The 15,497-nt window shown below is 37.9% G+C and overlaps 1 protein-coding gene across 4 annotated transcripts in view; it reads left to right on the top strand.

Annotated features, from left to right (window-relative positions):
• The window catches only part of ZEB1 (zinc finger E-box binding homeobox 1), a 120,153-nt gene extending 105,466 nt beyond the window's left edge, over positions 1 to 14,687 (top strand). For all 4 annotated transcript variants that reach the window (XM_059840582.1, XM_059840598.1, XM_059840607.1 and 1 more), the window contains 5 exons: positions 490 to 692; positions 5,762 to 5,867; positions 6,677 to 8,487; positions 9,917 to 10,097; positions 12,149 to 14,687. In XM_059840582.1, coding sequence (XP_059696565.1) covers positions 490 to 692; positions 5,762 to 5,867; positions 6,677 to 8,487; positions 9,917 to 10,097; positions 12,149 to 12,750 — 2,903 coding nt within the window. In that variant the 3' untranslated portion in view covers positions 12,751 to 14,687. The remainder of the gene's footprint in view (positions 1 to 489; positions 693 to 5,761; positions 5,868 to 6,676; positions 8,488 to 9,916; positions 10,098 to 12,148) is intronic.
• Positions 14,688 to 15,497: the final 810 nt, after the last annotated feature.

Here is a 15,497-nt window from a genome sequence, read left to right as displayed (position 1 = left end):
TTGGTGTTGGACAGGACTTTTAAAGGTCCTCTAGGTCCAACCCCACTGAAATAAGCTGGGACATTCAACTTTATCATGTTACTCAGAACCCTGTCCAGGATGGTCTTGAATATTTCCAGAAATGGGACATTTGCCACCCCTCTAGGCAATCTGCTGATGTATTTTACCACCCTTATCATGAAAACTTTCTTCTTTATACCTAGTCTCCATCTACTGTCTTTTGGTTTAAAACCATTCCTCCTTGTCCTATCAGCATATTGTGCTGACTCTCTCCAAGGTACATTGGGGCAACAGTACCATAATGTGGGAAGTTGCATAATACCTGTGGAAAAAATGTAAATTATCACGAGTCCTTCTCTGAAACAAATGGAGCTTCCAGCAGCCTCATGTTCTCTTACACTAATCAGTGCAAATGTAAAGCTTGTCTGTTGCAGGTAGTAAGTTTGAAACTTGTTTATTTAAGCGTGGTGCATTGTGTGCCCTGCGTAGGAACACCTGACGCCTTTTCCCAGCTGCTCACGTGCCCGTACTGCGACCGAGGGTACAAGCGTTTCACCTCTCTGAAGGAACACATCAAATACCGCCATGAAAAGAACGAAGATAACTTCAGCTGCTCCTTGTGCAGTTACACGTTTGCGTACAGAACGCAGCTCGACCGCCACATGACATCACACAAATCAGGAAGAGACCCAGTAAGTGGCATTTGAGTTATGGTTCTTGTCCTCTGCAGCAATGCTGTGGTTTGTTATGTGGGCAGAAATGTGCAGAGCGGGTGAACTGGTCACAGCAGATCATCTGTGTGCTGATGGTCCAGGCCCAGAGAACACACTCAAGCTTGCTGCTCAAGTCAGGCTTTTTCTGTAGCTGTCAAAGGTTGAGATCTCAATTCCTGTTTTCATTCATCTAGGCAGTAGGGTTGTATTCAGAAGTGCTTTATTACATTTATAGGTAATTTGTTGGGTTTTTCTGTTCATTGGCTACCATTGCATAAAAATTATTACTTAAATCTAATTTCAAGTCTTTAATGAACATTTCCTTCTTTTTTTCATAAGTCCTGTTTAAATAATTCACAGTTTACATTTTTGCCCTTAAGAAACAAACCATTGTGTTGCTTGAACTGTGAGGTACAGTTTTTAAATGCAGTTTATGCTGTAAGACAATATACAAATAATTAGTGTTTAAAATATGGTGTTAAATTTGTGAAATATGGTGTTAAGTACTAAATGAAGCAGCAGAAAAGACTAAAGATGTTATGAGCTTGTTTTCTCTGGTTCGTGGGCTGACCTGAGGGCATGGGTCCCTGGAATGTCTTCCATGAGTTAACCATCTGATCATAACCATCAGAAGATCCTGAGTCTCTGTTCTCCCCTCCCTCTTTTTCTTTTCTTTTTTTTATCCCCACAATGTCCCATCATCCATCCCCAGCACATGCTTATCAGAGTCACTCTGAGGCTCAGGAACCAACTGAAACAGTCAGGAATTATCCAGAGGAAAAAACATGCAGATTTTCCACCACCAAGTTAAAGAGTCTGGGAGATGTTTCCTTCAGAAGACAGATTAGAAAGATTCATACCCTCCAGAAATGAAGACAAATATAACAGAAAAATGCAAAACCGAATGTAAAAGTAAAGGTACTTCCAACATTTCTGGTAGCACCAGCCCAACAAGCTGTAGCCCAGAGTAAAGGAAGATGCTTTACTTAAGGGAACCAGAGTAAAGGAGATGCTTTTTTGCACATTGGCTGTTAACCTCTATCCTACAAAGTATCACCAAGTCCAACAATCTAACAGGGTTAAAAATTTATTATACATTTTCGTACACAAGTATTCTCATTCACAGGTCAATTAAATTGGTACAAAAAGTATCAGCCATCCTGCTGCAAGGATTTTATTGTCTCACAAGCTTTGGAATAACCTCACCAGCATACTCTGGTGTGGCAGTTCTTTTTTACTTAAATATGCTTCCCATGAGAAATTAATTTCTGTTTCGCTTCCTTTTTGGCTTGGCTTGCACTTTAAAAGTTACTTTCATCTTAGGTACATGTTATATTTCTAGCTATAAAATCTATGAATGCTATTTATATAATGCTTTTCTTGTGGGCTACCACATTTGTTTTCAGTCTTTTCAGTTACAAGCCTAAAACCATAAGAATAAAGTAGTTGGGAGAGATAGAAGCCATACTTGCATGCAGTTTGAATGAAAAAATAAAAAATACCAAGTGAGTAAACACTCAGAAGAATTGCTAAAAAGGGTAGCTTAAACTGTATTCCCACAAAAATGTTTTAATGGATTTATACTTTTGAAAGCACAATTGTATTTGTTTAATGTTGTTTCTATGGAGTATCTGGATCTCAGTATTACACCCGTGAAAGTGTGTTCTTTTCTCTCAAGCCATAGCCAGAATTAAAACTACAATGGTTTAGATACTTGGTAGATGTGAAATACCTGTTTGTTTATGTTATTATTGCAAAGTTGTCATGTCTTCAAAATTGGCTGCATATACATGATTACATCATTTGAGTAATGGAAAATTTTGTCTTTAGTAAAGTATAGACCTCCTGGCTGTGGATCTTAAACAGCTGCATGTTTAAAACTTGATGTCTTATTCTTAAAGAACTTCACCTGACCATAGGTTATTTGGATAACTTTGTTAGCTGGAAATGTCCATCAATTGACAATCTTGTCATTGTTCTGTACAAAGAAGCAAGGGCCAAAGATAAAATCTAGCTTAGTGAAGGCTGTGGAAGGGGTACTGCACACTGAGCCTCCTTCTGAGCTGGGGGAGGTATACAAAACTTCTGCTCCTGCTCCAGAAGAGAGCTGAGAGCCATCCTGCACCTTCTTCTTCTTCTTTCCTGCCTCCTCCCCGTGCTCCTCACAGCACCCTTGGTTGTTTCTACACCACTAACAGTTGGTAGGAGGTGATGCTGTATGTGTCATCTGCCTTCACATGTGAAGCACCAAAAGGGATGTTGAAGTGTGAAAAAGTACGTCTTAGATTTGTTTTAATGTTTTTTCTCATCAATTTATGAAGCACCTGTAGGTAGTTTTTCAGAATTTCACAGTGTCGTGCACACTGCTGAGAAATAGCAGTTCTTGGAAACCATGGTCAAATCATCTGTGAAAACCCCTGATATACCTGTAATTTCTGTCTTCCAAATTACTTTGGAGGATTCTCATTAATTAGTTTTGTTTTCTGGTGTGAGAGGGGTGGGCTTCAGTCCTAAGCACAGTAAACATTTGGTTCAGGGATGTGTTAGTGGCTAGTTACAGACATTAATGCTGGTGTTTCTTCTTTCAGTACTTGAAGGAGTGCAGAGGAATATTCTTTGAATGTTGCAGTTAATTCTTTAATGAGCAGAAAACAACAATTATGTACAGTGTATTAGAAATGTATCACATATCTCAGGCACAAACTAATGTGGCTTTAACAGTGCTGAGATGGGGAAAATCATTTGAATCTGAGAAAATGAATGTGAAGGTATTACAAGTGGTACTTTGGAGAAGTGTTATGATTTCTCAGTTACATTTAAACAAGGTCCTTCAAAGTAATTCTGAACAGTATTACGAGAGACAGCAAGAAAACTGAACAGAGAGTTACAAATATAAGAAGCTAAGGCAAAATAGATTTGGAAACACTACCTAGCAGAAAGCTTAAAGCACCTTACAGCTATGACCAGGAAAACAGGAAAACTCATTAAAATTTTGATACGTGGAGTGTGGATTTCTGTGCCTTAGAAATAAAACATTAGATTTTAAAGACTGGAGCAGAAACATTTCTGACAGATTGAATACATGCACTGACACTTAGTATGAATATTTATGTAGTCCAGGACCTGCAGTAACTGCATATATCCTGAGTTCTGTTAGCTTGTATAATTCAAGACAAATGGTAGTAACTGATTCTCAGCAGGCTTAAGTAAATCCTGACGAGGTCCTCTAGACTCATTGCAATTGGATCATTTAAAGTGAAATGCAGTGAGTCAGCCACAGTCTTCTAGAACATCATCTTCAAGGGGCTTAGTTAAACAGAGCTGAAAAGCCACATGAACTAGCAAAAGACAGCTGACAAACCTGCTGGGTTTGTCCAAACCTGGGAATGAGGGTCAGGTGCTAATCGGGATAAATGGGTGGAGACCTCACTGCAGAGCCCAGGGGGAGGCAGGAAGCTGCTCACCCTGAGCAGGGTGTGAGCAGTATCTGCTGAGAGGTAAAATCTGCAGCTTAACCAACTGCTTCTCCCAGGGGAACTGCTGAATTAGAGTATGTGGAAGTAATTTAGATGATCTTATTTCAATTTGTCCTCTGTTAAAGGGGGACAGGGAATAGAACAGGAAGGGTTGATAATTTGGACAGCATATCTCATAGCAGAGAGTTCAGACTTTCATCCAGTAATCTGCACAGCCACAGGTTCTTCAGATCTGCAGGCATGTCTCACAGCAGGGTCACCATCCTGTGTTTTATCCATCCCTGCTTCTCTAGCACAGTTCTCAGCCCCCAGCTGTCGTGTCTGTGCTCAGGAAGAGCCCTAGCACCCGGTGAGCATCTGCTCCCAGTGCTGCCAAGCACAGCAGGCCAGGGCCAGGGGTTCCCCCCATGCTTTCACACCAGAGGCAGATCCACACCTGCTGTTGGTGGTGGGCAGCCTATTTGTCCCTGGAGTCCATGAACAGCTCTGTTCCTGAGTTTATGAAAGTGCTTGCCCCAGTTACCAAAATATCTGCAGTGAATCCCGATAATGGTAGAGTGTCTTTTTGCCAAATGAGCTCTATTTAAAAAGGAGCTGCTGGGTTTTTCTAATAAACAAGTTTTTTGAACAGAAAAATTCCTAGTTCCTCTGTTTTATGTTGGTAATTAAGCTGTTTCAACTTTAAAAGAGCATGTAATTTTTGTCCTTAAAAATACACATTCATAGATTTTTACAGTTTGTGGTAAAATTACAAATCTTGAACGTATATGTCACGTATATACTACATATATTTACATATCTGTCTTCGCTTTTGCATTTTTTTAAACTAGTATAGCAATAAAGACAAAAACAATTTATGACTTAAGAATAAATGCTCTCACAAGGCAAAATCTAACAAAAATAATCACAGAGCTTCAGTGCAAATGGTGAAGAGGTTTGGCGTTTTGTACTTGGGAAACCCCTCCATATTTTTATTTGTTTTGGTTTGGTTTCTCACATTTATTTTGCAAATTAATTGTGACCAAGAGTACCTTTATTGTCACTAAGCTACCTTCTCTTGAGCAGTCCTGTGGCATCATTATATAGAGGGATCCAAGGCCAACAGTAAGCCCTGGAAGCATGTAAATGGAAAAATCAAGTCAACCGATTAAAGTTTAAACAGGTTTCTATAGACTTTAATGTTTTTCTATCCTGCATGAAATATTCTGTGGGTAATGGGCTTGGGGATTTTCCCTAATGGTTTTGCTTTCACAAGTAGAACTAGCATTCATCCTGGAACTTCTTACTAACATGTCAGTGTAAGCTTCACCTGAATTAGGAGAAGGAGCAACTATATTTTGAGTTTGTTTTGTTTCTTTCTCTTTACTGTATCAGATTTATTCAGAAGAAATGTGTGCCTCAGTTTTTACCTGATTTGTAATTTGTTTCCTTTTTCCATATCACCTTCAATCTCTTAGAATTATGGTTGATTCTTTTTGGGTTTGTACGGCTTTTTCTATGTTGCAATGTGAAAATAGAAGGTGTTTCTGCAAGATGCTCTCCTGTACAATAATTAAGACTTCTTTCTTACAGAGACATGTGACGCAGTCCAGCAGTAATCGAAAATTCAAGTGCACTGAATGTGGAAAAGCTTTTAAATATAAACATCACCTAAAGGAGCACCTACGAATCCACAGTGGTAAATAAATCAAGCATTGAATTGAGTACTAATGTTGCCATTTCTGCCCTTTATAACTTTGATGTAATAGCAGTCTTGTAAGTCTAAATGCTAGTTTTAGTTTTAAAATACTAGTGTTTTCCATATATTTTTCCCTCTGGAATACTGCAAGCACTGACTGCAGCCTTCAGCTCTGTGCAGGGAATATGTAGAAAAACTCAAGAGGATTTACAGTTGCAGCTTAATCTCTTACAATTAAGGAAAACTTGACTTGTCACAGAAGAAATGGGGCCATCTTTCTGGTCCTTTGCACTTGTCTGTTTTTCTTCAATGTTTGCAGATCATTCAGTGTGTTACAAGCCTTGCTAGAGAATTTTAATTGATAATAATCAGGACATAAGAATTGAGTGTTCCTCCTGCGGCTGTAATTGGCATCATTCAAGATTAGTCAAACTAAAGTAGACTCAGGACACAATTTATTGGATAAGTTACAAGAAATCTTATATAAGAAGTTAGAAGTTAGTGGTGGTACTACTTTAATGAAGTTCAATGAAATCTGTAATTGTCAAATAGAGAAATACTGGAACACGTGATTGTGTGGGCTCCATCCTGTATCTAGTGGATCACAAACTTATTAAAGGAGCCTTGGCTCAGAGCTATACTCTTACTGTTCAATTCACTAGATAAGATTTTTTTCCCCCCTAGAACTCTTTGAGAGGTCATTATGATGTATTTGTTCTGGTAATTATTGTTTGATGAAGTTATGCTGTAACCTGGTTAACTGTTGCATATGCCTTTTCTCTTTTCTTTTTTATTTTTCTTCTGTTTAGGAGAGAAGCCATATGAGTGCCCAAACTGCAAGAAACGTTTTTCCCATTCTGGTTCATACAGTTCACACATAAGCAGTAAGAAGTGTATTGGTTTGATGCCCGTGAATGGTCGAGCCCGGTCAGGGCTCAAGATGTCTCAGTGCTCCTCCCCTTCCCTTTCTGCATCACCAGGTAGCCCAGCAAGACCACAGATACGACAAAAGATAGAAAATAAACCCTTGCAAGAGCAGCTTCCTCTTAACCAAATTAAAACTGAACCTGTGGATTATGAATTCAAGCCCATAGTGGTTGCTTCAGGAATTAATTGTTCAACCCCTTTGCAAAATGGGGTTTTTAGTGGTGGTAGCCCGTTGCAGGCAACCAGTTCTCCTCAGGGTGTGGTGCAAGCTGTTGTTCTACCAACAGTAGGTCTGGTGTCTCCCATAAGCATCAATTTAAGTGACATTCAAAATGTACTAAAAGTGGCAGTGGATGGTAACGTAATAAGGCAAGTACTGGAAAACAATCATGCTAATCTTGCATCCAAAGAACAAGAAACAATCAACAATGCATCTATACAACAAGCTGGCCATTCCCTCATTTCAGCTATCAGTCTTCCTTTGGTTGACCAAGATGGGACAACCAAAATTATCATCAACTACAGCTTGGAGCAGCCAAGTCAACTTCAGGTTGTTCCACAAAATCTAAAAAAAGAAAACTCTGTTCCTGCAAATAGTTGCAAAAATGAGAAATTACCACAAGATCTCACAGTGAAGTCTGAGAAAGATAAGAACTTTGAAGGAGAGACCAACGATAGCACTTGTCTTCTTTGTGATGACTGTCCAGGAGATCTTAATGCACTTCAAGAATTAAAGCACTATGAAACAAAAAGCCCTCCTCAGCTTCCCCAGTCCAGTGGAGCAGAAGCTGAGAAACCCGAGTCCCCTGTCCCATCAGAAACCGGGGAGAACAACTTGTCTCCTGGTCAGCCACCTTTAAAGAACCTTCTGTCGCTCCTAAAAGCGTATTATGCATTAAATGCACAACCAAGTGCAGAAGAGCTTTCAAAAATAGCAGATTCTGTAAACCTACCACTGGATGTGGTAAAAAAGTGGTTTGAAAAAATGCAAGCTGGACAGATTTCTGTGCAGTCTTCTGGACCATCTTCTCCTGAACAAGTTAAATTAAGCAGCCCTGCAGACAACGATGATCAAGCAGCAACTTCAAATGTGAGCGAACCCCAGAACAGCACAAATAACTCACAAAATCCTGTCAGTACAACGAAATCTCAGACTTTACCAGGGGCTTCAGCTCTGAATGGTTCACACAGTAGCACGCCATCTGCATCACCACTAAACCTTTCTTCATCAAGAAATTCACAGGGTTACACGTACACGGCAGAGGGTGTACAGGAAGAGCCGCAAATAGAACCTCTTGACCTTTCGCTACCAAAGCAACATGGAGAACTGTTGGAAAGATCTACCATAACTAGTGTTTACCAGAACAGTGTTTATTCTGTCCAAGAAGAACCTTTGAACTTAACTTGTGCAAAAAAAGAACCACAAAAGGACAACAGTGTTACAGACTCTGATCCTATTGTAAATGTAATCCCACCAAGTGCCAATCCCATAAATATTGCTATACCTACAGTCACTGCCCAGTTACCTACAATTGTTGCCATTGCTGACCAGAACAGTGTTCCCTGCTTGAGAGCTCTCGCTGCCAATAAGCAAACCATTTTGATTCCACAGGTGGCTTATACATACTCTACTACAGTTAGTCCTGCAGTTCATGAGACACCACCAAAACAGACCCAAGCCAATGGAAATCAGGTACTTCGGTCCCCATATTCCTACATGATGTACGTATGATGTATTCCATCTGTATCTCTGCTGAACTAACAGAAAGCTATCAAGGTGAACTAAATAAAAATATAAATACAAGCTATCAGGCTTATTTGACTTGATTGTAAATAGGTAATAGATATTACTGTTGTGCCCTCTGCAAAGCTAGTTAGCTCAGGCAGCTTGAGTCCAGACCAATGGAAACTGTTGTGCGTGGACAACTCAGTTATTCACCGTATTTAATCTTCCAGGGCATTAGTGCTCACTATTTTAAAGACTATCTAATGCTCCTGATCAAAAAGCAAAATAAAAACATGGCTTTTGTCTTTTGCTGGCTCTGCATCTCCTCTTTCCCCATAATCAGAAAATAAGCTCTTTGGAACTTCTGGTTACTCCTTTCGTGCTGCTCTGCTTCCTTGGTTTGCAGAGTAGCTGTATTCATCCTACACCGTAATGTCACTTTAAACAAAATGCAGATATATTCTCAATTGAAAGTCAGGGAGATATTTATCTTCATCTGCCATTCCTGTATCCCGGCTTGTTCCTCCCTGGATACATCCAGATGGGATCTAATTGGTGTCAATCCTCCTGGGAATCACCTGTGAACATTACGGTAGGGACAGGGCAGAACAGGAAAATGGCTGAATGTTTCTACTTAAAGTGTTTCTACTTAGAAATTGGTGGTCTAGCATTTTATTCAGGCTTCTGTATTGCCAGAGACTGAGGAGCCTTGAAGAGTTACAAGGCTGCTTAAAAAGTTAAAAGTTTGAGGGTAACATGTACATGCTGCTGATGTCAGTAGAAAATACTGTGCTTTTACAGGGAAGCTGTAGCACTTAAAATGCATAGAAAAGCACAACAGTTATATTTTTGAAAATATTTACTAATGACAGTACTTGAAGTCCCCTAAATTTTGGGTTAAATAGTATTTGTGGTAGTTTCATGAGGAAGAGGGTAGTCAAATATGCAAATTTGAATGGTAATTTAAATAGCTTTTTTGTGAAAACTTCAGCAAAAACAGTCTTTTAACTTCATAAAATCTGTGAGGCAGAAAAAGGTAGGTGACCAGCATTAGCTGAAAAATGCAGTTAGGTGGCTCTTCCCACTTACTGAAGTGCTTTACAGGTCTGACATATTGCTTTTATTTTATGGGCCCTAAAATATGGAGTGCCAGCATACCTTAGACCTGGCCAACAGTCATATTTGGATGTGATTAAAACCAGTCCCAGTGAGGAAATCTGCATCTGGATAGTGGCAGGGACTGCAAAGCAGAACAATGCAGTAAAGGATTTTTTTGACTGTAGAAGTCTAAACAATTTTGTTTGGCTATTTATGGAATTGAATGGGAATAGCAGCTTCAGTTTGTGTGGGTGACTTCTTTTATTGGAGTTAACTTATTTTTGTAATTTTTCTGAAGGATGAAAGGCAAGACACTAGCTCAGAAGGAATATCCAATTTAGAAGATCAAAACGATTCTGATTCAACACCCCCAAAGAAAAAAATGAGAAAGACAGAAAATGGGATGTATGCATGTGATTTATGTGACAAAATATTCCAGAAGAGCAGCTCGTTATTGAGACATAAGTATGAACACACAGGTATGTACTAGGAAAAGACTTTTCTGATTGTTATTTCTTTAGTAACGTGTAACTGATAATCTCAACTGGAACCCAGTTCTCAGGCAATGTAGGGAAGTGTAGCAGTCCTTACTGCCTGTACTAAGCTTTCTTTAGAAACCCCTGGTTCTGTATGTTTGTTTGACAGAACAGCAATTCTGTCTTTGTTTAAATTTGTTAGACCTAAACCCTACATAGAAAAAGGGGAGTTTTAGCATCTGGCTTGTGCATAATCATCTGTGAGCTGCAGCCTGTAAATGAGGATATATTACTTCTAATTTACCTTGCCTGGTTATAAATTTTGAAAAAATTAAAAATAAAAGCTGGGGGAAAAAAAAGGATTGTGTTTGTATTTGATACTGTGCATGAAAAGCAGCATGCCTGTCTGGCATGAAGGATTTTCCAATTGAGCCACATTTATAATGCCCTGAAGTTAACAGCTTCAGCTATTCATTAGACATAGAATCTAACTGCTAATGAACGCCCTTTTGGCTTTGATTTTTATTTTTAATTTCTCATTGTTGTTCCTTTTGGCTCCAGTTCTGGTATCTTTAGGATTTTTTTAATACCTCTTGCTCTCTTTTTTCTCCTGTGATGTCTTAAAGTAAGAATTCTTTTTTTTTATTGATTAGGTGCCAAATATATATTGGGTTTTGTATTATAGATTCCTTTCTTGCTGGCTCTGTTATCTTCTCTTTCCCCACATCCATAAAATAAACTCTTTAGAACTTCTGGCTTCTCCCTTCATGCTGCTCTACTTTCTTGGTTCACAGAGTAGCTTAATTATTATATTAATTATATTTCTGCATATTAACATTTTAGTGTTATCTCACATATAAAATTAAAAGCATAACAAATTCTTTTTTGTCTTGATCAATTTTCTCAAATTGTATTCATTAAGGGTATCTTATTTCATACCTATCCTGTCCTGAGGCTCTTTTAACTCCTCCTTTTCCTAGCAGAAATGTTCTTCCCTTACCAGTTTTAACTTCAATGTAGCATTCAAAATCATAGAATCATTTAGGTTGGAAAAGACCTTTAAAATCATTGACTCCAGCCATTAACCCAGCACTGCCAAGTCCACTGGTCTGTCCCAGATGTGCCACATCTGCTTGTCTCTTAAATACCTCCAGGGATGGTGACTCAACCACTTCCCTGGGCAGCCAGTGCTTCACAACCCTTTTGGTGAAGAAACTTTTCCTAATTTCCAATCTAAACCTCCCCTGGCACAACTTAAGGCCATTTCCTCTTTTCCTATCACTTGTTTCTTGGGAAGAGAGACCAACATCTGCTTTGTTGCTTTGGCACGAGATGACATGGATGTGCTGGTAATCTGGATGTAGTGTGATCAGAAACCTGATGTCTTATTGTCTTTGTCTTTTATGTTTGAGCTAAGACTGTAAAGTCATTTTGTGTAACAACTTTAAATGTTAAAATCAAAATAACTCTGCTAGGCTCCTGATACATTTATAAGAAACTCTAAAAACAAGACAGTAGCTGGAAAACAGCAGAAACACACTGAGTGAAACAGATATTTTTCATGTCAATGCATGCGTAGTCAGCAAGTTTTGTACATAAAGCATTCAGCCTAGATTTTAGAATGATTTTCCTTTTACCTGTATCATGGAAGGACCAACTTAAAAGCTTAGCTAATTTTAAATTGCCATCAATACAGAAAAGATAAAATGGTTTCAATTGAAAATAATTTATGCAAGAAAAATGTCTCATTTTCTAATTTATATTTGCCCTTTTTTGTGCTAAAAGTTATATATGAGAATCTCTTTATGAGATGATGAGTTTTCCTAAAAAACTTAGAAATTACTGTAATGGTTGTGACAATGTACCCTTGCACCTTTGTCCTTTGGGCTCAGGAGAGAAACTGAGGCTGATAATGCATGGAGTAGAACATCTTGTTATATAAAATTTAATCAATGCTAATTTGTTCACCAACAGCATTTTACAATGAAAACAGCAGTGTACACTTTTAAAACTTCAGCTACAAGATGCCCAATTGTCTGTGCTTTATTTTACAGGTAAAAGACCTCACGAGTGTGGAATCTGTACGAAAGCATTTAAACACAAACACCATTTGATCGAACACATGCGACTGCATTCGGGGGAAAAGCCCTACCAATGTGACAAGTGTGGAAAGAGGTTTTCACACTCGGGCTCTTACTCTCAGCACATGAACCATCGCTACTCCTACTGCAAAAGGGAGCCGGAGGAGCGCGACAGCGCCGAGCCCGAGGAGCTGGGCCCCGAGGCGCTGAGCAGCGAGCACGTGGTGGTCAGGGCGTCCCCCTCGCAGATCGACTCGGATGAGAGGGAGAGCCTAACCAGGGAAGAGGAGGAATACAGTGAAAAAGAGGAAGAGGAGGAGGAAGAAAAAGACATAGAGGGACTTCAGGAAGAAAAAGAATGTAGGGAACTACAAGAAGTAGGGGATGCAGTAGGGGATGCAGTAGGGGATGCAGTAGCGGATGCAGTAGGGGATGCAGAAGAAGTAGCAGCAGTAGAAGAGGAAGAAGGGAAAACTGAAGGTGACAAGAACGATGAAGCTATAAATCAAGCAAGCAATGCAGAACCAGAAGTTATACAAAATAATGGGCAGGTGTCAGAAGAAAATAACGAATAAAGCTTACGTGCTAGGTTTTTTCTATAAGGAAAAAAATTGGTAATGAAGTTCCTTCTATATTATACATGCTTTTCATGGAAACGCAGTAGCCTGCATACTGTGATTTCTGTTCACTACTGTGTAAAAAAATATATATATAAAAAAAAATGAAAAGGAAAAAAAAAAAAGAAATCCAGGTGTGCCTGAACCTCAAACTTAGTAATTTTTCACACAGTTTTCAAAGTTAGGAACAAGTTTATAACATGAAGCAGATTAGAAAAATACAGTGACTCTGGAAGCAAAGATTTAACAGGTTGTAGGAAACCTGCTTATTAGACAAGCATCTGGCATTGTTTGTTTTATCAGTATTAATTTTCATTCTTAAGTTGATTAATTTTTAAACTGTACAATTGGGAGAGATTTATATGAATTTTTTTTTTTTATGGTAAAACATTTCCTAAATCCGCTTCAGTATTTTCTTATGTTTTACAATGTGAGAACTTCTGCACTACAAAATTCCCTTTTGCAGAGACGTGTAATGCAGTTGCAAACAGTGCTTGGCTACCTTTGTAAATTCAACCTAGAAGGTAGCAGTTTATGACATTAGATGTTGTAGTAGAGCATATTATAATTTAAAGTGTATTGTTAGCCTTAAGGAAGAAGATGATAGAAGAACTGAAGTTTCTTACTCATGTGGTTAAAAATGTAGTTGAGAAGATTGTCGTTGAGTTCTGATTGCAGGGACTAACAGTGTTAATACTGGTAAGGACAGGAAAGTTGTCAAAAACAGTGTTTGTAATTGTGTTTTGAGTATGTAGTAACAATATGAAGGATATGATATGAAGCTTTGTATCTCCTTTGGCCTTATGCAAGACCTATGTGCTGTAAGTGCCATTTATCAGTATTACGAAGGCTCTAAGCAGCCTTTATCCAATGTGTGGCCTACAATAACTAGCATTTGTTGATTTGTATCAAACTTCTAAACTATTCATGGGGAAAAAACACTCAGCCATCAGAGAAGTAAGAACACTGGTATATTTCATTATTTAATTATTTGGTGGTATTTTGGGTTAATACCTGACTTGCAGAATTTCTCTACAATAATTACAAGGGAAATTTTCTAATCTGCTTTATTGCTTTATTGGTTTACTTTAATTTCAGACACATACATGACATGTTATCTGGCTCATAAGTATTTTCAAATGTTAGTTATTATGGACCCCATTTATTAACAATGTTAGCTGATTTTTACCTATCAGTATTATTTTATTTCTTTTAGTTTATAGATCTGTGCAACATTTTGTACTGTATGTCTTCAAACCTGGCAGTATTAATACCCTTCTTACTGACATATGTACCTTTTTAGTTTTAGAAAACTTTTATATTTATGTGTCTTATTTTTATATTTCTTTATTTATTACACAGTGTAGTGTATAATACTGTAGTTTGTATTAATACAATAATATATTTTAGTATGAAAATTTGGAAAGTTGATAAGATTTAAAGTAGAGATGCAATCGGTTCTCTTGCATTGAGATTTGATTTAACAGTGTTATGTTAACATTTATACTTGCCTTGGACTGTAGAACAGAAGAATTAAAATGGGAATGTATTAATTTTACAATTGCAATCAATTCATTTTACCTTTACCCAGTTTTTAATATAAAGCTCTTAAATTTTGAAATTCACTGTGTGACTAATAGCATGATGCTCTGCAGTTTTATTAAGAGATTAGTCTAACCATAAAACTCTCATTTCCTTAGTAAGCCAAATTAGAATAATCTTATAAAACAGTGTTGGGAACAATGTTTAACATTTTTGTGCCAATTTGTTCCTGTATTCATGTATGTATGTTACAAATCTGAAACTTCATTTTTAAGTTCCTTGTTACATCATGGTCATTTTCTAGTTTTTTACCAGACTCCCCATCTCACAATAAAATGCGTCAACAAGTCTGACTTAGTGTCATTATTCTGGTGATGGAGGAAGTGCATTTAAATTATTTCCATGAGAAGTTACTGAGACACAGCCCCTGCTTCAGTGACAGTCCTGGGTTTCAGGGGTGCCTAAGGAGCATGGAAGTGAAAGAAGGGTTTGAACTGTGTGCAGGCACAGGGATTGCTACATTAGTTCATTGATTTTCCAGTGTCAGGAGAACAACTGAGTTTTCAAAATTAACCACGTGGGTTGTTCTTTTGGGTCATTTTATTTTGCTGTACCTATCTAATATACTGTTCAATGCTATTTTTCAATAAGACTGCTTTCAAATGAAATAAGTCTACAACTGTTTCCTTGACTTAGCAATAAGTTGGTTGTCTATGGAAAGGCTGATGTATCTATTGCTGTTGAACTTCACAAAGATACAATGCCAACATTGCAGATACATAATTTCAGCAAAGTAAGTATAAAGGCTTGAAAATCTTAATATATATGCATGGTTACAGTCTTTTGCTGTTTAAGCGAAGTTTAGAGACTGTTCTTTAAGCAAACTTCTGTTCTTTAATGATCCCTAAAATGGAATTTCAGTTGTTAATCTGGGGGGGCAGGAGGTTCATGAACATCATTTAAGTTACTTTATATTCACATACCTAAGTTTTGGGTATTTCTCAATCTTATTATCTCAACATTAATACATACAGAGGATTTCTGCCATATAGTAATCATTTAACTTCCTGTGCATCTTGCTGGACAGTATATGAATACTGCACTTTTAAGTAAACTTCTACCTTCATAGTATCATTGAGCTAAATATGTGAAAGTTGTTTTGA

The sequence above is a fragment of the Haemorhous mexicanus genome, chromosome 1 (assembly GCF_027477595.1).
Source record: "Haemorhous mexicanus isolate bHaeMex1 chromosome 1, bHaeMex1.pri, whole genome shotgun sequence".
Classification (NCBI taxonomy): domain Eukaryota; kingdom Metazoa; phylum Chordata; class Aves; order Passeriformes; family Fringillidae; genus Haemorhous; species Haemorhous mexicanus.
This window is presented reverse-complemented; position numbering and strand designations above follow the sequence as displayed.